A 24,780-nucleotide genomic window follows, 5' to 3' on the forward strand; every position below is an offset into this window, starting at 1 on the left:
TACAATTTTTAAATCCAGATATTGCACTGATATAACCATTGATATTGTTGGAAGTGTATCATATTGTTACCAACATATTACTAAAATACTATATCACTAAATAGTTTTGCCTCGTTTGTTCCACTTTAAATGTGTTTCCCCATTATTACACTTTGTTTTTGGCCTCTTATTACCCTGCTACATAAATTTCAGTATAAGATTACCCACATATACTACTTTATTATCAAACTGCTACTATGTTATTAGCAAGCTGTACTGTAAAGTGCTACCAGTAGTTCCAAGTTTGTGGATTATGCAGGGTAGTGCGACGACTTGTATGGAAAGACATGTTGCACTCATTTTGTGTCATTTTTTAATGTGAGCACCACTAATGAAATTCCATTCTTCTCCGTTGCTTTTGGGTAGCAGCAGAAGAGTCAGACATCTCAGAATCTGTGAAAACAAAAACAAAACTATCCGCATTTGTGTTATGTGAATACACACATAACTGTAATATATTGATGCTTCCTCCCTGAGTGTGTTTGCAGTGAGGAGCAACAGCACAGCTAGATGACTCCAGTACGAAATTGCTTCTGGGAGGGAGAAGTGAAGGAAACTTCACCCTCCCGTGAACACACAGCGGGGAATGTGCTGTACATTGTTTACAGTGTACACAGTCTGCCATGTTTAATAGCACTCCCTGTCACTCCCATTTGGTTTCTGAACAGAACGACAAGCTCACAAACACCGGGACTTTAAAAGTTCATGCATTTTAGTCAGTAGGCTTCAATGGATACTATTAAATATGGGTTTCCTTCAGCAGAGACACCTACTGGGTCTAATCAAGGGTTTCAGTCCCAGTACATCTCACTGTTCCTTGCCTTGTAAATTACTGGAAAGCTACCACAAATGTATGTTGACCTCCCGCTTTCATTTAAACCCTCAAGCACTTGTATATTTATGTTAAGCAGAGCGGAATAAAATGTCCACAACAAACCAATTAATTTGGACACATGCTGCCATATGAGACAGTGAAAATAGAAGTCAACCATGGGTAGACAGAAAATCTTGGTATAAGCTCAGTGGCAGTGCTGTGTAGGAGGAGGAGATGGTTACATTACAGACTGAAAATGAAATGATAATTAACGCTGACCTCGACTCAACCCTGATTCCCTCCTCTACATGTCAGTTTTTATTTCTCTGTGGAGCCTATAGAGACACAAAAGAAACTCTCTCCATAGACTTTGAGGGACAACATTTCATTTGAGTCGGCAATGCCAGAACTGTCTTATGAGAAAAAGTTATCCCTATCCCTAACTGCCCTCTTTCTCATTTCTTCCTATTTGGATCCAGACAGCGCTGAGTCTACTAAGGAAGACAGCTGGAGGGATTACAGTGAGCTAATTATAAGCTATCTATCCATAATTGCAGCGGATTACGCTATTATTCGTATGGAGCTTAGCTGCACAAAATGTCTTAACCACCATCACATTACGTAGCATATATCGCTATGTATTATTCACTGTTTATACAGCTGAAACTAAATACCACATTTCAGTTTAAGTAGCCTTGGTAAGGGTAAAGAATAACCAAACCTCATTACCCTATTACAGCTCTTTTCTCAGCCTGTAACGCATCATTGATGACACCATTAGGCTTGTGCATTGAGGGTATGGTTGGACAGAAATGAGGAAATGGCACTGGCCATTCAGGTAGCAGACCAGTCATTGAAACTAATTCCAGGAGGTGTGCATGATTTGAATTCTTGTCTGGCCTTAAGGTGACAAACAGACATTTCAGTGGAGGAAATGATATGAAAAAATACCAGGGACTCACTGATCCGGTGCAAAAGTCCTGTCTTTTTCTTTACCTACTCACTCGTTTTATATGATAAGATAAGTGAATATGTGGTTATATGGAAATTGTTTTAAAACATCATGTTGGAAATTTGCTTTATCTTCCTCTTCAATTTGCACATTACTATCAATGTCTCAGTAGATCAGTGGTCAAGATACGTTGCCAAGGGCAGCTCTTAGGTGTTAAGCAACAGTCACAACTGAATCCAATCACTTTGCAGTGACTGGATTTCATGTTTTTTATACTAATAATAGTAGTTAGCATATATAGAGTTTACAGTTATACTAGAGATGTTATGTAACATTGAAGTTGTAGTTATTTTGTGGCTGTGAGATAATCATAGTTAGCATGTTATATAAACAAGCCAAAAACATTTGTCATGTGGTAACTCATGTACTGTATTCCTGTCTCAAGTGTGTCTCTCTGTTTAGTGTCCTAGTATGATATAAAGTGGGAAAAGGGGACAGATGGTAAGTGGCACAGACAAAAAAGAGTATTGGCTAAACATGTAGATTTGTGGGTCAAAATTTACCAGACCCTGACCTGTGAATTTGCAAGAGGTTGATGCCAACACACAACAGACATTTGTCATTTGCATGGGATTCGGTGGAAGTGGATGAGAGGCAAATTGAATATTCACAGAGCGTGGTGCAAGTGTTTGCACGTCCTTCCATCCATCTGCATCCCTCTGCTGCCAGGATGACAGTATGTTGTTTATCAACCCTCGCTGGTTTTTAAAATAATCTATTTAGCAATATGTTCCCTTTGCTCCGTCCTACCTCCTGCCCATCAGAGCAGCTGTCTCTGTGCACATGGTGCAGCAAGCCAACCTTAACGTTTTCTTTGCACTGCTGCTAAAACCAATTAAATTTACTGCAAAGAAATCACCTGATTACAAAGACCCCCCCCTCCTTTCCCTCTGGTGTGTGTATTCATGTGTGCATCTGTGTATGCATGCCACCAAGGGCAATGTTAAGAGCTGATCAGGTGGGAATGTGACATACTTTCTGGTGTGTCTTCGCTAATCCATATGGGCGCAGCACTAATTAAATCCAGCAGCTCAGCCATTCACACCACTGGCTGCATGGCACATAGCAAAAAAAGCTGTTGGTGTTCTGTCAGGTAATATGACAAAACCAGCAGGGAGTGTTTATGTGGATGTGTGTTAATGTCAGTGAGAGAGAAAGGGGTGTAATTAAGGCAGTAAAGAGTTTCTGTTTCTGAGTTTGTGTGCAAGAGCGAGAGGGAGTGAGCCGGCCTGCTGAGAAATAAATATTAATTCTAGTGTAGTGTTTGTAGATGGGACAGTCAGATTGGATGTTAATGATGTAGATGTCTTTGTAAGAGGCACGCTTTTGTCAGCAGGGTTAATAGCAGAGGGAAGTCATGTCATGTGAGGTTTTTTCTCTGAGCCAACCCTGCTGGAGTCACTGAGACATGCTTGTCTCTCTAGAAGAGGGTGCCTCTCTCAGCAATTCCCAGACCTTATCAAATCTAAACAGTATAAATGTGTGCCTTTCCTCGCCCCTGACCCCATCACTCCCCGCCTCCCAGTCCTCTCTCTACAGCAGAAACTTATTGTGGGGTGTTATTATCCCCAGAGAGTGCATGCCTTCCGTTTTACTTTGCAGAACTGTTTAGTAGGAAATGTTGTTTTACATTATTTGTGTGTGCCGATGTGCATGAGTGAGGTCACTTGTCTCCAGCGATTTTATAATTGTCCGCTTGATGTGCGCTTCCCAGTAATTTCACAGCCAGTGTGTTGATGTTCTTCACGTACTGTGTGACGGTATGCTTGATTAGTCTCTGCTGCTTGGGAGGTCTAATGTGTCGGTTTAATGGTGTTGTGTTAACAGGATAAAGATTTATGGGGGGCAGACCAGCATGTGTTCTGTAGTACACACCACAGATGGATAAATAAATGGAAATTGGGACCATTTGTCAATGTCCGGGCATTGAATGGTGCGTACCTGTAGAGTGCAGAGCCCGGCAGAGATGTGACAGTTTGTCCCTGTTGGTGCCTTATCAGGTCCCTGTGAGCCTGTTTCCGTAACTTGCACACGCAACTACTGGCTGACTCCTCCACCAAATGAGAGAACATGGCAAAGAGCTATACCTCCATTTGATTTCCTGCTTACACCTTTTTGAAAACAAATGATTTAGTCTTTTGCAGTAATGAAGAGCTACAAGCACTTATGATATGCACTCACTGGCCACTTTTTTAGGTACACCTTGTTAGTTCCAGGTTGGACCCCCTTTTGCTTTAATTCTTTGTGGGATACTTTCAACAAGGTGTTAGAAATATTCCTCAGAGACTTTGGTCCATATTGACATGATAGCATCACGCAGTTGCTACACATTTGTCGGCTGTACATCCATGATGCGAATCTCCCGTCCCACCACATCCCAAAGGTGCTCTGTTGGATTGAGATGTGGTGACTGTGGAGGCCACTGGATGATGTGAGCTTTGTGACATGGTGCAATATCCTGCTGGAAGTAGCCATCAGAAGATGGGTACACTATGGTCATGAAGGGATAGACATGCTCAGCTACAACACTCAGGTAGGCTGTAATGTTTAAACAATGCTCAGTTGGTACTAAGGGGCCCAAGGTGTGCACGACCACCACCAGCCTCAACTGTTGATACAAGGCAGGATGGATCCATGCTTTCATGTTGTTTGCGTGAAATTCTGACCCTAACATCTGAATGTCGCAGCTGAAATTGAGACTCATCAGACCAGGCAACGTTTTTCCAATCTTCTATTGTCCAATTAGGATTCCTGTTGTTAGCTGACAGGAGTGGCACCCGGTGTGGTCTTCTCCTGCTGTAGTCCATCTGCTTCAAGGTTTGACGTTGTGCGTTTAGAGATGGTATTCTGCATACCTTGGTTGTAATGAGTGGTTATTTGAGTTACTGTTGCCTTTCTGTTATCTAGAACCAGTCTGCCCATTCTCCTCTGACCACTGACATCAACAAGGTATTTTCATCCACCCGCCGCTCACTGGATATTTTCTCTAGTGATGGTTGTGCTTGAAAATCCCAGATCAGCAGCAAGATCCCAGTAGATCTGCAGTTTCTGAAAAACTCAGACCAGTCTGTCTGGTCTGGCACGAACAACCATGCCACGTTCACTTAAATCCCCTTTTTTCCCCATTCTGATGCTCGGTTTGAACTTCAGCAAGTTGTCTTGATCACGTCTACATGAATAAATGCATTGACTTGCTGTCCTGCTATGTGTGAAATGAGCTAAACTTTAGTCATATAATGCACATTACTCATTTTCTTTTTGTATCAGTAAAAGACTATACCACAGTTTTGATAAAATAAAAATTGATTGGCAAAGTGTAAAAGTCATTCGCAACATGTACTATGTCAACCTCTGAAAGGATACAGTGTGTCAGAGACCGTTCCTTGACAATCACACACTGAAATTCTGTAAGTGCATTGTTTATTTTTCAAAATGCAAGAGCCATTTGTGTGTCAGAATGACTCAAAATATTTGTGTCAAATTGGGAACACAACACCTTAAAGTGACACTGACATTGTTGAAACCTTAAACAGCATGCCTAGCATGTCGTTAGGTTTAGGCAACAATACTTTGGTTAATGTTAGGAAATGATTTTCTTCACTTATTTGTTAATAAAGTTAACCTGACCTGTCAAGTGCTGCAAGTCATTGTTGACTTTTTCAATATTTCACCTAGACTGCAATCTTTTCCCAAACTTAACTGAGTGTTTTGAGTGGATATTTTAGGAGAGCGTTTCCAGTGAATATTCTGCAGATACATTCAGTACCAACATTTAGCAACTTAAAATATTACGTTAATTAGCAATCTTTCCTCAATATGTTGCTAAAAAATATAATCCAGACAGCATTATGTTCCTGTTGTTGCAAATTAGTAGTATATACGTTGTTTCTGGGAGACAGGATTGTTTATTTAGCACATTTCTCCTATAATTTCCTCAGGGATACAAGCTTGTGTTGAATAATCTTCTCATGCACACAGTAAGTGCTGAGTTTACCAGAAGCCATAGCAGTTTCTTTGGAACGTAGAATAACTGGCTAATTATCATGTTAGGTTACGTCGTCCATGGCTACTTGGAAGAGGAAACCCAAACTTCAGCGGTATTAAACCCAATAAAATGTAAAAACAATGCAGCACTGACCCCTTATCATCAAACATGAGTTAAGTACTTCAACAAATGGAGGGATAAACAAAAGTAGAATCTCATGGGGGGCCACTTTAAATGACAAATGTGTGTTGGTAACCATACAAAAGAATATACTCCTGTAGTATCATCTTATAATGTTCAGCCAGCAGTTTTTCTATTCATTTCTCTCTTTCTCATTTTTTTCATACATAGAAGAGAGAGACGTTGAGGCAGAGACAGACATGAAGCCACAGTGCAGTTGTGTGGTTTACTCTGGTATTCTGCTGACATGGGATCCATTAGGAGGGTTTGGAGGGAGGAGGGGTGCACAACAGGACTGGGAGAGAAAAAGAGGGAAGCTCAGGCCTAAAAATCCGTGAGGAAAAATCTAGCATAGCTGAAAGACCTTGGAGCAGGTTTGAAGCAGGAGAGAAGACAAAAAGAAGATGGGGAGGAGCAAAGCCTTGAGAGATGGTGAGATAGCTTAGAGGAAACAAAGGAGATGAGAGTAAGCAGAGATTGAAGTTGGAAGACAGGAAAACACTAGGGAGTGAAAAGTGATGAGGGTGTACAGTACTGTACATGCAGGAAAAGAAAGAGAGATGAGAAGAGACTTGGTGGGGGGCTGATTCAGCTTACACTGCACTGGTGGAGAATCAAAGGTTCAAGGTGGAAGCTTTACAAAAATATAAAACTGTGTTTAGTGGCACTAAAAAATCTTCAGGTGTGCACTTGCCTAAACCAAAAATATTTGGCACCTATACAAGAATGGCAAATGGATTTAACTGTGTGTTTAGAGTCACTAAAAATATTCAGGTGTACACTTGAAACTTCAATGACGCACTATATTGAACTCATCTTGGCCTGCTAATTTGCTCCTATCCAGGCAGGTGATTCACCTAATGTTGCAAGGGACTGAATCAGGATTGGTGCATACATTTCAACAGAGCTTATTCGTGGAATACCTCATTCTAATGATAAGGCAGGGTGTCTGTGTGCACACTTAGTGATCTTTCCTGTGGTGCCCAAATGATACCCTCCATCCCTGTCATCACTGGAGCTTTGCACGCCAACCAATGGGAGTGTCATTGTCAAGGAGATTGAAAACACCTGGAGGCTGGCATCACCCAACAGCACATCAGTCAGCCTTATTTAGGCAGAATCAAACATTGACAGATGAATGTTTATAGCCACGGGGCTGCAGCAGTGTTTGTGGTAGGGATTTGCAGAATAACACAGAGGTGATGGAGAAAGAGGATGACAGGACGCTGTATTAGCCATATTTCCAATGGGCTTCATGTAATTACAGATGCTTCTCAGGGATGTACTTCTCCCAGTTTGCTCACTTATCTAGGAACATTTTCACATGCAAATGTCCACTCTCACCAATTGTGCCTCTGACCACAACATCAAACGGAATGAGCTATCAGAGACAAGTCCGGGCGAAGCATCCAATATCAATTTTTTTGCATAATCATGGATTTCTCTCATCCTTTGCATATCTTTTCGAGCCCTCTGCTTTTCCTTCCCCCATACCTATCCATGAACTCTCCTCGTCAGAAAGACAAATTACCCAGTGGGCTGCTCTTTTAGCTGTGCTTTCTGTACAATAATCAATTTGAGGACGACAGAAAGAGAAGGCTAGAGAAACGTGAAATTATTCATCAGGGTCTTTCAATAGAGGTAGAGGCAGTAGAGGCAGTAGAGGCAGTAGTGTGGGGGATGGTAGGGGCTACCTCGTCCTCCATGAGATAATTAGGGAGAAGACCAAAAAGCAGAAATAAGGAGAAGACTGCAGGCCAGCAGTGAGAGAGAAAAAAGAGAGATGGAGAGGGAGAGCGGTAGGTGCAGAGATGGGGGATCATAGCTACTTTGAGAGCAGTTTGTTGTTATATTTGGAAATCTTGAGCTGGTGTTTAGTTTGTCGTCCCAGCAACAGACAGATACACAGGCGAGGATGGAGGATAGACAGCCGGGGCTGTTGACGAGTGAAGGGGAAGTGCAAGGAGAAGGAAGAGCTTTGAGGGGAGCATGACTCGGAGTAAGCTTCAGTTAAACTACTCAGGAGAAAAGAGGGATAGCGCGAGGAGGGGAAAAATGAGCCCGGCTCTCTCTTGTGGCGGGTGTTTATTCAGAGACCTCTTGTTTCCTACCAATTAACGGGGCTGGGGACTGCACAATCCTCCTGCTCTCCCTCCCTCCTCTGCTCAGTCTGCCTTCACTCTCTTCTTCCCTTCTGCAACGTTTGCTCCATCTGCAATGTGTGATCATTTCAGCATCTCACAATGCACATTTGCACATGTGTTTCTACCATCCAAGTTTTCCCATCTGACATTTTCATTTAGTTGACATTCAGACACATACATTTGCCATCTAAATGTGTTAAAAAACAGTTTCTCTGTATCTAGGTATCTGTGGAATTATCCTTAATCTGTTTATCTTTTTTTAATTACCTGTATCATCTAAATCAGCCTGCATTTGTTCTGTTCTTATCTATACCCTTCCCTGTGCTGCTGCAATGACCCAATTTCCCCAGAGGGATCATTAAAGTTTCATCTTTCACCCCTCAGTCATTCCTCCCAGGCGCAGTTCGGTCCAAACCAAACAAGCTTTTTGTTATACTCGATTTCTCTTCCCGTTCCTACTCTAAATCACCAGTCTTTAGCCTCTCCATGACTTGAAGAGGTTATAAGTGCCAAACACTACTGTTTGCAGGCTGTTTTGCACATATTTTAAATTTGTGAATTAGTGTATCTTTTGTTCACGTATGTCTGAAACCCCTCTGAAATTGACGTGATATGGTGTGAGTATATATGTTTGAACCAACCTCCAGCCACTTAAATGCTACTAAATGACTGAGAGTTGAGAATGCAACAGAATGCTTGAAAACCATGGTTGTTTCAGACCATCTGCTCTGGTATAGTGGTAATGGGGCACTGTGCTTATCGCATCTACTTCACCCCATCCTGCACACATCATTATCAGTGTCAAACACCTGACATGATGCACTAAATGCCTCTATGCTGTATCTCTTCACATATCCATCAGTTGTGGGGAAATAATGTGTAGGATAGTGTCAAATGCAGCCTCTGTACACGCCTTGGAGTCACGTGATTCTGCTATCTGTACCTGCACTGTCGGCATATTTCCCCATCACCATAATAGAAAAGTATTGTTGTGCTACTGTATGTTGTGTACCCCACTGCAGAATATATGCCTGTCAATCAGTATAGTATAGCTTAGAATATAATGCTATAGTCTATAGATATTTGTCTAAAAACATCCCGTGAGTCTGTCCAGTACCTTTGTCTGATTTATATTATCCTTTTTTTTCTGTCAGTGTGGAGAGCGTTACATACTAGCCCATAGCCTCTTTCTCTCCTGGGCCCAGAATTGTCCCTCAGATTGATGACAGGGGAAGGACTAAGGCACCACAGGGTACATTAGGATGCGGAACATAGCTGTAACTTTGAGTGTGTGTGTACTGTGTGTGATTTGCATGCGTGTGTGTGTGTGTGTGTGTTTTTTTGACTATTTTGGCACCCGCCTTGCCATAAAGCAAAAACATTACATTGCAGCAACTGTTAAGCCGTCTCGTTCAGTGCTGCATTCACTGGAGCTCTTTGTTTCTTTGTGTCTGCATCTCTACTCCTACCCATGCGTGTACTGTATGCCTTTGTCTCGCTCACTTTTCTCTTTGTTACCATACATTGCCCTCCCTACCGCCAGCTCTTCCTCATCCTCCTCCTTCCTTCTCCTCTCCATCGCCTCTCTTTGTGACCCGGGTGCACTCCTCCCTTGGGGCATCTCTCCTGGGTTTTGCTCTTTATTATTTCTGTCTCTAACCACTTTGTCTTCTTTCACAAACAAAGGCCAGGTAGGAATTAGGGTAGATACTCATTTAAACAAAGAGAAGCCCACTAAGCTTCAGATTTATGCTCTGTCTGCAGTGTGTAATTGCACATACCCTGAAGTTTGCTCCTCTTTGCTTTTTGTGTACAGTTCATAGAGGGTGCTTATTTAGAACTCAACCTAGCCCAAGGAGATTTTCCAAACACCATCTCTAAGGTCATACTGCTCAAACAAAGGTTTCTGTGGGCCAGTGTACTGGAATACATTTGTCTCAAGGTCTGTCTGCTTTCCAGTTCTTTTGTTTTATCAAACAAAGCCTGCAAGTCTCTCTCACCAATCTTGCTCCTTCAGGGGGATTTATTGGTCTTATTAGAGGAAAAATCTGTGTTTTTTGTCTGTGCAAAAAATTAATTGACACACACACACACGCTCACTTACATACACGCTTCCCTCCGCTAACCATATTTTATCTACTCGTTAATGTTCCCAATTACTCTGTCAAACACTGCCAACGTTTTGCAGTGTGGCATGCTTATTGAAATGGTAATGCAGACATCTCAAAGTGAAAGTCTTTCATTCACTGGCTTCTAAGTGGATTTATTCATGACAATTTACTCTTCTCATGCAGGATTACACTAATGAGAGGGTTAAAGGGTGGTGTGTGCGTGGCTTTTCTCTGCTTTTATGCGAGGGACTCTTGCCCTGGAGATAAAGGGCCACGTTTCTACTGCCTCCAGCTCTCTCCATTATTCACAAGAAGAGGCCTTGATTTGGTTTTTGTACCATTCTCATGCTCATTGGGGTGCACTTCCTGCTATCTAAAGGATTCAGGTGTCTGCTATTGCTGTTATGATTAACAGTACAAACTGCCTGTTTTTTGTGTGACTTGATCTGATTTGAATCACAAACCAGTTTTTATCTTGATTGTCTCAGTTGAGTCAGTGAATTGCTTCACACCTGGCACACGCCTTAAATGTAATAAAGCAATGCTTGGGTGACACAGGACCAGATTGTAAGCCATCTCCTCGCAGGAGGTCAGGTCCCCATGGGGAGGTATTGTTAGCACAGATCTCAGTATGTAGGTCATTGGGCTTTGAGTTCAACAATCCCCAGGTATTGCCTGTGCCCTAACGCCACTGCAAGCTGCTGCTGTCAACACCCTGTCATACACCTTTCTGTGTCCCCTTGCCTGTCGCTCATTAGTGTCATCCACCCAGCATTCTCAGTTGTTTGCTCTTTCACCTCCTATTATCACTCACACCAGAAGAAATTTTTGTTTGGAATAATTTGAGTCTCTGTGTGACTGGAAAGTGTGGTCGTTGACAATCACACTTTTGCGGGAGGTGCTTAAAGTAAAGGACTTGTTTAATGAGTTTAGTTATACAATATACAGTTAACATTGTTTACCTGAGGTGGTTACATGAATTTATGGCAATGGGTTAAAGAGCATATGGTCTACAAAGTGTACAGTAGGCTACTTACAAAATAACAGGTGGTAAGAGTGGACACCACCCACTTATTCAAGGCTTTCATCATCATAGAAAATACAAAGGTTGGCAACTTGATTAAACTTTATCTTGTTAATTACATTTTACTTTCCCTCCACGTGCATAGTGTGCCCTGAGGAAGGAGACACATAGCTGAAAGCGTTTGCACTGGTTGAATGTACCAAGCAGCCATTTTGAGTCGGATTTACCTTCTTTTCCTTCATTTTGCTTAATAGAAGCTTGATGTAATAAAACAGTGAAGAACTGGCAAAATGAATTAGAAAATGTACTTAAGAGTAATCCGTGTATCAGAGTGATTAACATGTTAGATGGTTTTCATGATTGTGTGTACTCAGTGTACGCCAGAGGAGATAATATTGCACAAATATTGCTCTAAATGATTTATTTTTCCTTTTCCTGCAAAATAATCCCATTAAAAACAGCTAACAACTAAATATAATATTTGTACCATGGGAGCCTGTCATTATTGCAGAATGTGAAGTAGTAGATATAGTTGAGATACTATAACCCAATGTATTACCTAGTAAACAAATTATTGTAGCAAAAACTGGGTTAAACATATACAATAGTACTCTTCTATCTGCAGCCCTCATTTGGCTAAGTTTGACTGAGTGGTTGACATTTATGGACAAGTCTTTTCACATGTAAGCATAATCTGATTTGATCCCTGTGCTGTTTACTCTAGACATTCTAATCATTATCCACATTGGAATGAGACTTCAACAACAATGCTGAATTGTGGCACTTGAACATTACAGTACCAGTATCGTTTCTGGTATTTTCCTACTTCAAAAAAAATTACAGTTTGATGTAAAGCAGGTGTGTCTGGTGTAATGTATTAATTGGTTTGAATGGCAGATCTTCAAGGGCAGAGCGGCCTGGCTTTACGTTGTCTACTGCAGATTAAATGAGCCTAAGTTATGTGTGGGAATGTTTTCAATAAAAACACTACGTATCCCATAAACAAACAAGCATGTGTCTGTGTCTGTTTGTCTGTGTATCTTGTTTCTTGTTGGCCTGTATTTCCTGTCAACCTCTCACAAAGCCTGAAGTTGATCAGGTTCTCTGCAGCTCATAAAGATGTCTACTGCTCTAGCTCTAACCGTTAAAACCCAACACAATGCAATGTCTGTACTACTGTAATTACATGTCTCTCCTCTGTCTCTCAGATGATTCAGTATTTGACATTGTTTTTTTTGTTTTATACCAGCATGTGCTCCAGTGAATACTACTGGTGAGATAAATCATAGTAAGGAAGAGCAAGGAGTCACAGAGAAAGTATCGGAGATGAAAATGTAGTCTTCGCTCTCTCTTTGCGATCTTTTCCTCCCTGCTTGCTCTCCGAACCTGCACCCCCCGCTTTAAATCTAGTCATTATAGAACTCTGATCATCACCCTGAGAACTAATGTAGTATTACTTTATTGCTTTATTGTCATAAGTCAAATGAGAGAAATCAAGACTTTTTCGGCAACAACAGAAACTGTGAGTCAACCTTTTGCACTTTTGTGTGATTGACAATTTCCCGAACCTTATCAGAGCTGTTTCACTCAGCTCTTCTGCCAATTCACTAATTCCCCCTAATCTGCCTCATGGCCATCTGACTCTCTGTATCTGCCCTCTCCTGATTCTCAGCAATGCTTCCTTTTTCCTCTTTCTCCTGTTTTCCTTCTTACAGAGGGATAAGATGAGTGGAGGAGATTAAAATGGAGGTTACACAATCCTTTTAGCTGGTTTTAATGTCTGCCCCTCACGAGTGATATGTTCTGCACGTACATCAACAGGATTAGAGTGTCAGAACATCCAAGAACTGATGAACCGGCGCATCCATCCTTACACACACACACACTCACACGGCATCATGGTACACATAAAACCCTTGTCAGAATGCAGGGCCTCTTAATAGGTTGTGTACCATCAGTTCTGTTAGACTTTGTTTTGACTTCCCTGTCTTTTGTCATTGTCTTTTTTAATAGTGCAAACAGTATAACTTAACTTAACAGGCCAAAATTGGAACATATGACTCAAGGTTGGAATTAAGACACAGAAAACAAGACAAACCAGAAAACAACACCATAAAAAAGCAGACGATTGTCTTAAAGTTTAAATGTGAGCATACAACCTAGAGGCTGTATGTCCTTTTTTTTACTGTAAGCGTGTGTAGCAGGGTTATTTCTGTCTATAATTTGGGTGAAAGAAGGAAGGGGTAGTGAGAATGTTAACTGTCACAAGACAGAGTGAGATAAAAAATAACCACCATTTAAACAATTAAAGTAAATAAGAATCTGATACAAATCTAGATAGCACAAGTAAAATTTAATGCCTTTGCCTGACAGGTTCTTCAGGTCAGAGGGAAAAAGACAAGAAAAGGTTGAAGTGTTAGATTTGGCCCAGCAAATAGTTTAACCGGGAGCTTTATCCCGGTACTTGAGCCCCTATGTTGAGTTAATTGGCTCGCCAAACGTAAGATAGATTTATGGATCTGCATGCAAAAAAGATCTGTTGTCCCTGGAACTTTTCTGAGTAATTATTTCTTTGCAGAAAATGAAATTCAAATAGGTGAGCTTAGGGAGGACAGGCAAGGAATTTTTGTTTCCTTTATGAGCAGCGTGCGGTGTCTTCTGGATGCTAGTGTGTATCCTACAAATCTTGTGTGGCGTGGTTATAAGACTGAGTTAATGCATGTTTCCTAATTTGTATGTGCAGGTCCTTAATTTTTTATTGGATTTGCTTGGTTGCCATTCATATTATGTTATTGGCTTTGGTTATGTGCTTGCAAAGGGGTACAGGGCCCACTGGACCTCGTGTGTGTGTGTTTGTGTGTGCGTGCCTGTCTCTTTTTCGATCTATCTGACCAGCTATACAGTGCATGAGCTGCACATATTGGTTTTTCTGTGGTGCAGCTGTTTCTCCTGCAGCTTTCTGTCTCTCAAGACTGCAGCTCTGTAAGAGCAAGAGGAGGAGGTGGTAGAGGCAGAGAAGGGGGGCAATGGAAAGAAGCAGAGAGGTAGAGGGTGGAGAGACATCAGGAGATAGATTGTGAGAAAAGTCAAGGATTTCATATCTCCTGGGATTAGATGATTGCTGTATTTTTAAGGTTACTTTCGAGTGTTTATTATATTTATAAATTTTCAAGTCAGTGGTCTGAAGTATTTCAGGCAGTGGAGGCTGGTTTGTATTTGAGCTGAAAAGAATGTTTTTAAGCACTGGGAAACATTAAGACTTCAGGACAGTGTAATAGATGCCAGTGCTTATTTTTACTTATTACTACATACTCTTGGAATAATGTGTTTTAGTGCGGTCTCAGTCCAGAGTGCCACAGAACAGAGAAGGCACCATAATTCCAGCTTCTGGCTCTGTCTTTTTTTTCCATTTTAGTATTTACATATCACTGACATGGTCTGATGAACTCTGAGAAAAAAGTCACACTGTACCTACAATAAGTAAGGAATAACAAGAGTATGGGCAGTCATTTCTACAGACAAGGTTGATGCTCTGCCTTTTTTTATTATTTTTTATTTTTTTATTATTGATTTCATTGAACTTTTCATTTTTCTCCACTCATTATGGAACCATTTAGAGGAGTTCAGTGTGTATGAGACACTTGAATAACCAACTTCTTAAATCATGCATGTATTTATTAATAATGTATGGATTTCGAATGGGTCGAGGCTATTATAATATTCAGTGAACACTTTTGAATAATACTCAAATAGAGTGTCCATTAAATTACATTCAACCAATGACGTTCACTTTTTCCAAACAAATGCTTATTTAGCTTTTCAGATGTGTGGATTGTTTTTTATTTAACTGAAAATTGAATACTTTGGGGGAATTTAGCTGTTTTGGCTTTAACACATTATCATTTTAAGCCTCTGGTATCACGTGATAGGCATCATTACTGTATGTTTGACACTTTGTTCGGTCTTAGTGGAATTCTATTTTGGTTTGTTCAACATTTTGGGAATCTTATCATGGCCATGAGGTTGCCAGGCAACCAGCAGACACTCCAAAAAGTCACTGCTTCCGGCCAAGAAATAGTCCAGTACAAACCCCCTTAAAGGTGTGTAATATTTAGGAGGATCTATTGCAATATAATATCCATAACTATGTTTTCAGTGGTGTATAAAGACCTTACATGTTGAATCTTTTTATTACCTTAGAATGAGCCATTTCTAAGAACACATGAACACACACTGAAGTTGGAAGAACAACTTCACAACTCAGGAAATGGGAACATCAGAGGAGCACATAAATGCTTCGTGAGCCTCTGATTGCAATTTGCAACCCTCACCACTAGATGCAACTAAAACTTACTCACTTTAAAATCCACGACAAGTAATTTTTATACTTTGGCTTTTATACTTATTATACAAACTAGATATGTTGTGTTAATTAGGGAGCTTTAGAGTTACTGGTATTTGGATTTGTTTGTCCTTGGACAGAGCCAGGTTAGCTGTTTCCAGTCTTTTTGCTAATGGCAGCTACGCTAGGTGGCTGCGGGCTGTACTTTCATATTTAGTGTACAGACACGAGAGTGGTATCAATCTCCTCATCTACCTCTCTACAAGAAAACGAATAACTGTATTTCCACTAATGTCAAAAATAAACTATATAAAATCTCTTCTGACAAAAGAACACATTATGGCAATTGAGGACTGTTCTAGTGAATGTGAGTCTCCTATTGAAAACTCTTGAAAAGATGAAGATGAAGTGTCCCTCCATTTAATTTTCTCACAAAGAAAACAGTTTTTATTATACAGCTGGCTAATTATGCTTATCAAGTTCAGACCCTGATGATTGTAAAAATGGGGTTCCATTCTTAATATTTAAGAATCACTGACTTACATGTCATGGCATATTTCACCGCTTTCATTTCTGTTTTAGTTTTTTTTTGTTATATGAAGAGTCGGATAAATTACAAACATATGAAAAAATAAAACACGTCATACTAATGACGTGGAAGTGCTAAAGTTTTCTACTTTCTTCTTCCTAAAAAACAAAAATCCGTCAATAGTCTCTAAACAGGCATTTGGATATGCTGATTGCTAATTGCATTCTTCCAGTATAATAAGATTGAGAAGCAGAAGCATGCCCAGCTGTTCTAAGCAGCAACTCATATTAAACCATCAGTGCCTTGCAGTAATGCTGTTGTTGACTTTGGGACATGTGAATGATCGATGTTAGAAAATAGTTGTACAGCTGGACCTGCAATATGTAAAAGCACTTTGAATACAAAATGGAGTAACAAGGCAGGGTTAGTTTTGACTGTGGTGACAAAAGGTGCCTCTGGTTGTCTCATGTGGCGATGTAGAGTGATAAGGTTACTGTGTCCCCCCCCTTCCCAGCCTTGTCTGTGGGGTTAGAGTGTGTTCCTTTTTGGTCCATTTGGACAGTTGGAGGATTATTGGAGCTCGGCTGCGCTAGGCCTTTCAAGCTCTGGCTCAGGCTCCAGAGGACTAACAAGTCAGACACTGTCAGATCCAGGATAGTGAGGCCAAGGGCTGATGCTTTGAAGTGCGCTATGAGATTCTCATCTGGAGGGATCCGATGGAGAGAGAAAAGAAGACAGCAAGAGGTGCAAAGCTCCAGCTAAACAGACAAGCAGGGTTGGCTTCAGAAGCTATAGAGGTGGGTTTCACTGTAGGATGCCAGGACCCACATGCTATGAAAGGCTTCAAAAACCTGGGAATTCACACATGTGCAACTTGTGAAATAAACAAGTATGATTTGAGAAACACAACAGGGACATGATGGCGTACAGAGCCTTAAAATACAGATGTGAGAGTGACAGAGAAGAATGGGAAGCAAGATGAAAGAAATGTAAAAGATGTAGTTGATGAAGTTGAGAGGGAGGTACAGGAGAAATGTTAATGATTCTGCAATCAATGTGTGCTGGGAAATATGTGTTTTTATAGCAGGGGTAAGAAAGAGGGTTTAATTTGTGGTGATTGTCCTCTGCACAATTCTTCAAACGACTGTGAAATCAGGGCAATCGTTGCAGGGTGTCCACATTTTATTAATCAGCCTGCAACATTTATAAAAAAATGTATACCCATGTTTTGCCTCATGCTCCCTGCCTATGGAACCTGGTTTTGCAAATGCCACTGACTTAAGCCATGTAGGGTTAGTAGCTTGTCAGGATACGTTTACAGATAAGCAGAAATTATGAATTGTGTGGAGCTTATAGATGACAAGAAAAGGCATTCAAGATGAGAAAGTTGAGAAACTGGTTAAAAAAAAGTCAGTCTTAGCTTAGCTTTTGTTTGGAGAATCAAAGCTTTCACATTTGTGTATGCTTGCATGGTTTTTACTTGGGCATGCATAATTTCTTATTATAGCTCAATAAGCAGATACATTTTCCCTTTCTGAGAATATAAACAGTCAGTTTTACGAACACATGTTCCAGATTATTTGTGTGCTTACCCGGCACAATAGTGGAACATGCAAAAATGGGCCAACTTTTCCTCGTTCACGTACACATAAAAACACGCACACTTATGAGAACATTCTTTGCTAACCTTCATAAGCTTCCTCTGCTTTTAACCCTTATCTCTCCTTGCCTTATTTCTTATACTAACTCCAGCGCTATCACCAAAAATGCATCTTCAACAAAAGGGGTTTGAGGAAATAGTCCAGGCTTTCACATCCTATGGAGACATTTGTACCTCACACGATAGTAAAAACAGATGTGTAACCCGATTGCTTTTGGAATTATGAGATAGTATCAGTCAATCAATCAACAGACACACACACACACACACACACACACGGTATACACACTGTAACTGTGATGGTCTCATTTTCTTCCTGTCTGAAGTAACCTCAACCATGTTCTTGCGTCCCACGAGGAATGCCTTTTATCATGTGACATAGTGGTGTTGGCGGTGGTGGGTGGGGAGGGGGTCGTCAGACAGCTGTTTCCCATCAGCACTCAGTCAACTGCAGTCGGCCAGTTGCAACCGTGCTCAGAGGATCAGAGGGGCAGAGCAGCAGAGTGGAGCTCAAAGAAGTGCGGGGGCCAAAATACCTCCAATTAGAAGGTCATCCCAATTTGTTCTCCCATATCCACAGTGGTCATCAGGCGTCACAGGCCTGCTTGTCCATTATGTACAAATCCGTAGCCAGAGGTGAACGAGTTGCCGCCATCTGGGAGTGATTATGCCTTTTCCTCATTGTTTCCTGTCTTTTCACCCCAACCCAGCTCCACCGACTGACTGCTGCTCTCTGTACTTTCTCTGTGTTGGCTCAGCTCCCTTGGCTTGTTCAGGTTCTAAGCCCCCCACCCCACCACCTCCATCACCCCCTGTAATTTAAGACTGGGAATGTTTAACAGCAGTCACTCATGCACAGGCGTCTACATTAGCACATGATGTTCACCTCATCAGGAGCAGAAATTCACTCAGTTATATAGAACAAAATGTTGTTTTCATTTATGCCGTACCCCTTCTCTTTTACACATCACAATTCAACTTTCTGTGATCTTGCGAATAATAGACCCGCACTACAGTTTAGAGCTCTGACGTTATTCAAGTTGAATTTTTAGAAATGCTTGAAGAATCCCTTGCCGCTCATCAGAAATGTGCTCTTCCTCATACTGTTTGGAGCTTGAGTCTGTACAGTGGAGACCTTTACGGTCTATGGTGTAGACAGGAAGGAGCTGCCTGTGGCCACCAGAAATCACACTCTTCTGTTGGGCTTCTTGGAGTGGATGCGAGTTTGCTTCCAGTTTCCAGTTCAGCTTCTAGCCGGCTAGCTCTTTTTCTGTGCGCAGGCTACTCGTTGTGGAAAGATGATAAATTGCTGTGGTAGCTTTCCGCTGTCTGCTAGTGGAGCCGTCTGGATTTCACCTTTCTGCATTGCTGTGTAGCAGTGTATCTTCTTGTTTTACTGTCAGCCATAAAGACAACCAGCTTTCTCAGTGGTTTGTCTCAACAGACCTTATCCCCTGTTTGAGTAAAGGAGTAACCAAACGAGGGATCCTTGCAGGTTATATTACAGTGCTGGTTTACATGAATGATGTATCATGAATATGATGTAATACACATATGAACAACTTATCAAAATTATATTTTCGGCAAGAGTGCTGCTCTTAAAATATGTGATGGACAGAGCTAGCAAACAACCCATCATTATGCTGCCTTCAAATGGAACTCATAAGGTTGTATTTTTGACATGGGAAGTCAAGTACGCAATACCCTGCTGTTGAAGTGATTTAAGTCTTGAGAACACTGTTGCTAGGTGACAGACAATAAAAGTGATAGTGGCGTTGTGCCCCTTACAAAAGTGGCTATAATTTAGTGTTTTGTGCATTTCACTGCCATGCTAGGAACAAGAAAAAGATCGACAATAGAAAAAAAAAGAAATAAAAAGCAATTTCCCTGGGCTCTGACATTTACTAAAAACACACCAGCACACAATATGTCACAAATCCCCACTTCTGAAAGCTGTGAAAACAACATCATCATTGAAATGGACTTCTCGTTGATACAATAAATACAACCCCACTTAAAGGCACAAACGATTTGAGTAAATGATGTGATTTGTCGTAGTCCGAACATCATTAAATTCCATGCTATTAACTGTTCAGCTTTTGTGTGTGTTTTCCAGTTTTACGCGATGACTTCAGGCAGAACCCAGTAGACGTTATGGTTGCAGTGGGTGAACCCGCAGTGCTGGAGTGCCAGCCACCCCGTGGGCACCCTGAACCCACAATCTCCTGGAGGAAAGATGGTACCAACTTAGATGACAGAGATGAACGCATCACAGTAAGAGATACCACTTTGTCCTGAAATACTCCACATCATTCTGACCTTTATGGAATAGTTCACGCAGTAAATTTGATTTTGTCACCACTTCATGTTACAGTCTAACAGTGAGACAAAACACTGATTACTGGTTGGTACATCCACATGACACAAAACATGTGCTGTGATGTCTCTTACTGTGAGATACTATTGCTGTAATCACTTAGCTTCACAACACTTGTGTGTGTCGTGGATTGTGCCACACATGCTTTTTGGTGTAAGCCCTTTTCGGAAACTCTAAAGCACCAATTACCTCTCATCTCAGTAATTTTGAAGAATGAAAAAAAGCAAGCTTGTCAAGTAGAGATCACAAAATAATGTCCTTGTGTCATGTGAACGTTAAATAATAATGTCCTCTGTGCCCATGTCCTCTTTGAATCCCGCACAGAAATGAAAATGCCAGGAGAAAACTGAAAAGAGGCTTTATTTGGTACAGAAAAATGCTAGCCATAAAAGAGTGCCTCAGAAAAAACTCTGCGTTTAATGCTACTTTATAGCTTGCACTAGTAAGTGTCATCATACAATATGAGCCACAGTGTGCTATTAATCTGATATATTAAGTTGTCATGTGGTAGACAGTACACAGCCGTGATTTTCTTTTCATGTTTTTGTACACACTGAAATGATTTCTGACCTGGAAGCGTCTGACGGGCCAGGCCAGCAAGAACAGGCTTCACATTCCTTTAACTCAAGAATAAAAGCAGGTTTCAGCAGCTCAGATGATTTTGTGTGTGTGTGTGTGTGTTGATTTGTTTATTTGAATGTCTGTGCATGCTCCCGGGGACACACAGCAGATTCAAAGCCCATGTTGGTGTGGAGTGACAGGTAGAGTCTCTCTGGGGAACTGTGATGGACAGAGCAGCATCTCTGATTTAAGGAGAGGCATGGATCAGAGCCAGGGTGGAGGCTCCTCTGAGGGAAATACAAAGGCTGCTTTTTGCTTTGTACTTTCTGCGTGCCTGTCTTTGTCCTCTCTAATCATCTTTTCTATATGGAAATATGTCTTTGCCGTGAGAGTTTGCTCAAAGACATCACTTAGTGTACAAAGACCGAAGGAGTCCACCGCAAGTGATTCATCGCTACTTACCATCTTTTTGAGTCTCTCCCTTGGGGCCTGGACAATCATTTACTAATTGTGATATGTTGGCAAACTTGTGAGTTGTTTTTTAGAAAACTCTCACACACAGGAAAAGTGTGATTTGTGGGTTTTAATTTAAAAAGCAGAGTGCCTTCATACAGAAAATACATGTAAATGACACTACAAGCAGGTTCAGAATGAATGTGCCTGTAGGGCATCTAAGGCTATAGTGAAGAAGAAAGAGAACACATTGAAACAGAGCAGCAACGAAAGCTGAGGTTTCAGTGTCCGAGATGGAGGATAGACAAACCACATTTGGTTTTCTAAGAAATGGAATTGCTGCTAAAAACGAGGAGCGGTCAGTCCAGGAAATAAAAAAGCTCTTGGTCTGCTCTTTAATCAGCTGCTAAAGTTACTAGTGCAGCGGTATTTACAGCAAACAGCAGAAAGCTGCAGTGCAGAAGTATAGCATTAGCCAATGGCATTGGTTACAGCACAGTCATCTTTGCAGTCCTTGAGGAATACTTTACTGGCATCATTACACTGCCACAACATTTGATATTGGTTCCTCAAGAGACAGTTATTACACAGACTCAGCAGCAGTCCAAGTGCTCACAGATGCTCATTGCATTTAAGACACAAAGTGGGTGAACTCATTCACCTGATTTTAATATGCTTATGCATTTAATGAAGATATTAGTGCTTACCTATCCTTTATTGTATGTCTACATGTCATAGGTTCCCCTATTTCACGTTTGCCACTATTTCGTTTAACTTTTATTATTGTTTTAATTTCATGCAGTTCTCTTATCTTTCATATACATTTATTCATTTAGCTGATGCTTTTATCCAAAAGCGACTCACAATTGCTAAGAATGTTAGAGGTCGCACACCTCTGGAGCAACTAGGGGTTAAGTGTCTTGCTCAAGGACACATTGGTGGACATGTCACAGTGGAGAATTGAACCTGGGTCTCTCACACCAAAGGCATGTGTCTTATCCACTGTTCCATCAACACCCCATACCCCATTCATGTGGAAAGAAGCCACACAAAAACCAAACTATATTGAAAATAAGAAAAATTACATAGTGTATATATGAATATGTTTTGGTCCAATAAAATACTGTTAGTGTCTGCCAGAACATGCAGCCTGTCTTACTTGCTAGGATTCCAACAGTGATGTCAGATACTATTCATGGGTCATTTACGGAAGTCCCTGTATGCAATCATGCTGTTATGTCTCTAGTCACATATACAACATTTTGCATTCACTGTAATATGAGTCCAAATATGTAAACCTAACCCACCGAATACTGACAGGAATGGCTGAATCTGCAATACCAGTTCCCAAATTCCCCCACTTGCTCCTCGTGATTACTAGTGGTTGGCATTGAGTATGAAAAGTACATACAACCACAAGTCACACCACAGTTTGTTAAATCTTCCTCTGAAAACCACATTTGCAACAGATTTGGAATGTCAGCCATATTTAGCCACTCTTAGTTGTTATTTATTTGGTGTACAGTAAGAGCTATTTGTGGTGGAAGTTTAGCCTGGAGGAAGCTGACTTATAAATGAAAGGCTGTTGGTTTCATCCCCGCAGCAGCAGTTTAATGATGTATTCTTTATGTTGGTGAGTGGAGAGTGCTCACCAAGCCAGGTGCTGTCTAGCATGACGCTGAATCTCCTGCCTGCTTCATGGACACAGCGCTGTAGGGATCCTTGACCTCTGACCTCTGTTAGGAAATAACAGAGCTGTGCTGTTACAGGCTGTGTGTCTCTAGCAGGCATCTATGAATAGATTCCTTTGCTTAGTGTGAGTAGGAAAAAAAAGCAATCTTAGATAATAATAACAAGGCTAAAAGTTTAATTGAAGTTGATTCCTGGGATGAGGTTTCAGATTTCTGGGTGTAAGGAATGACCTTGTGTCTCCAAATCAGCATTCGTGCTATAGTATCACTTCTGCTGAACTGCTGCTCTGGTATCACCTCTAAGCTGCAGAAAGATCAGTGCAGTAGCTCACATTCAAAGCGTTGTAAAGACAGCTCCCATGGTCTGTGGGGGCGTATGGTGGAGATGATATAAAAAGAATGAAAACAGTATGAAGTGCATATATCTTTCACCTCTTTGTTGTACGTGAGTATGCCTGTGTACAAATGTGTGTGTGTGTGTGTGTGTGTGTGTCTGTCTGTGTGTGCAGATATCAATATAGAGAAGGTAAAAAAGTTTGGGAAAGGCAAAGTAGGCTGACTGAACATCAGAGGAGGATCCCTACAAAGAGAGCGTGTCTTTGTTCCCGGGGTTCTGTGCTAATGTAGCACTAGATATGAATTATGTAATTTCATAACGGGTGACCTTCCGTGCAGCTTGAAAGGCAGCGCAAATTCTTTTCCTTAGAAAAAGAGCCGCATGCAGATGCACATAAGCAGACACGGTACTGCTTGCTGTTATGTCACCAAGTGTGAAAAAATTTATATTTTAAAATGGAAGAGATAGGCAGAGATGTGATTATATGTGGGTGGCATCAGGCATTAAAGAAAACATGTCCACAGAGAAAACATTAGCTGTGGCACCTTTTATCACACATTTACCATCGGCCATATTATTAGATGCATTATGAAAAGTGCGGTTCACTCTGTAACTCACAAACACAGTACACATAAGGATGGTCAGCTGTGCAAATACTTACATTTCTGCTTTTGTTTAGATTCGCAGTGGCAAGCTGATGATCACCAACACCAGGAAGAGTGATGCAGGGAAATACATCTGCGTTGGAACTAACATGGTGGGAGAGAGGGAGAGCGAGATCGCTGAACTCACTGTGCTAGGTAAAATTTGTGGCTTCGTGATTGCATTTCACGGTGTTGCAGTGCTTCACTTAGTCTAAGTACCCTCTCAGTTCACAGTGGTTTAGTTTGCCAATCTGCTATGTGAGGTCACCAGGGTATAATAACCCATTAATTATGTTGATTATAAAGCACTACCATCCAATCTGCCAGTTTTGGAGAGGTTTCCCTCAAAAAAAGCATGCTCAATGTCTACTGCTGCTACATCCAAGGCTACAACCCCTCAAAGCTTTCAGTACAAGAGCTCCCCATGCTACCTCCAACACCCCCTATCCCAAGCACCTGTTTCTTTTTATTCTCCATCCCCCACTTATTTTCCTAACATTTCCCATCAGAATAGGACTCTTATCAGTATCACACGGTTAGATGACCTTGGTTGAGGTTGGGAGTATGCAGTAAAGTGCCCCATGGAATCATTCAAGGCTGTGAGAATAATTTTGCTGAATGCAGAAACAGGTCATAATATGTTGGTTAACAGGTTGTGCATAGCAAATGACTTTGGAGACTGACTGATGGTGTCAATAGAATATTAAATTTTCTGGACCGGTATGATAACGAATATGTAGTTGACATTGCATATTTTGCTAGGTTTTCTGTTTTTAATAGAAGTGATTTAATTTGGTTTTGTATAAAAAAGTCATGAGAGAAGAACATGCTCGTGGTTACAGTTGATCAAATGTTCAAGTAAAAAGTGATTTTCTGT

At 41.1% G+C, this 24,780-nt stretch overlaps 1 protein-coding gene and 1 long non-coding RNA gene across 3 annotated transcripts in view; one reads left to right on the top strand and one right to left on the bottom strand.

Annotated features, from left to right (window-relative positions):
* On the bottom strand, positions 1 to 24,153 carry LOC123962895. Its single transcript, XR_006823085.1, has 3 exons — positions 23,921 to 24,153; positions 22,884 to 22,967; positions 1 to 432 (listed from the first exon to the last, which is right to left on the bottom strand). It is a non-coding gene; the product is annotated as an uncharacterized LOC123962895 (long non-coding RNA).
* The window catches only part of LOC123962894 (roundabout homolog 1-like), a 77,893-nt gene that overhangs the window by 35,008 nt on the left and 18,105 nt on the right, over positions 1 to 24,780 (top strand). For both annotated transcript variants that reach the window (XM_046039377.1, XM_046039376.1), the window contains exons 3-4: positions 19,957 to 20,114; positions 23,939 to 24,059. In XM_046039377.1, coding sequence (XP_045895333.1) covers positions 19,957 to 20,114; positions 23,939 to 24,059 — 279 coding nt within the window. The remainder of the gene's footprint in view (positions 1 to 19,956; positions 20,115 to 23,938; positions 24,060 to 24,780) is intronic.

This window comes from Micropterus dolomieu, linkage group LG23 (genome assembly GCF_021292245.1).
Source record: "Micropterus dolomieu isolate WLL.071019.BEF.003 ecotype Adirondacks linkage group LG23, ASM2129224v1, whole genome shotgun sequence".
Taxonomy (NCBI): domain Eukaryota; kingdom Metazoa; phylum Chordata; class Actinopteri; order Centrarchiformes; family Centrarchidae; genus Micropterus; species Micropterus dolomieu.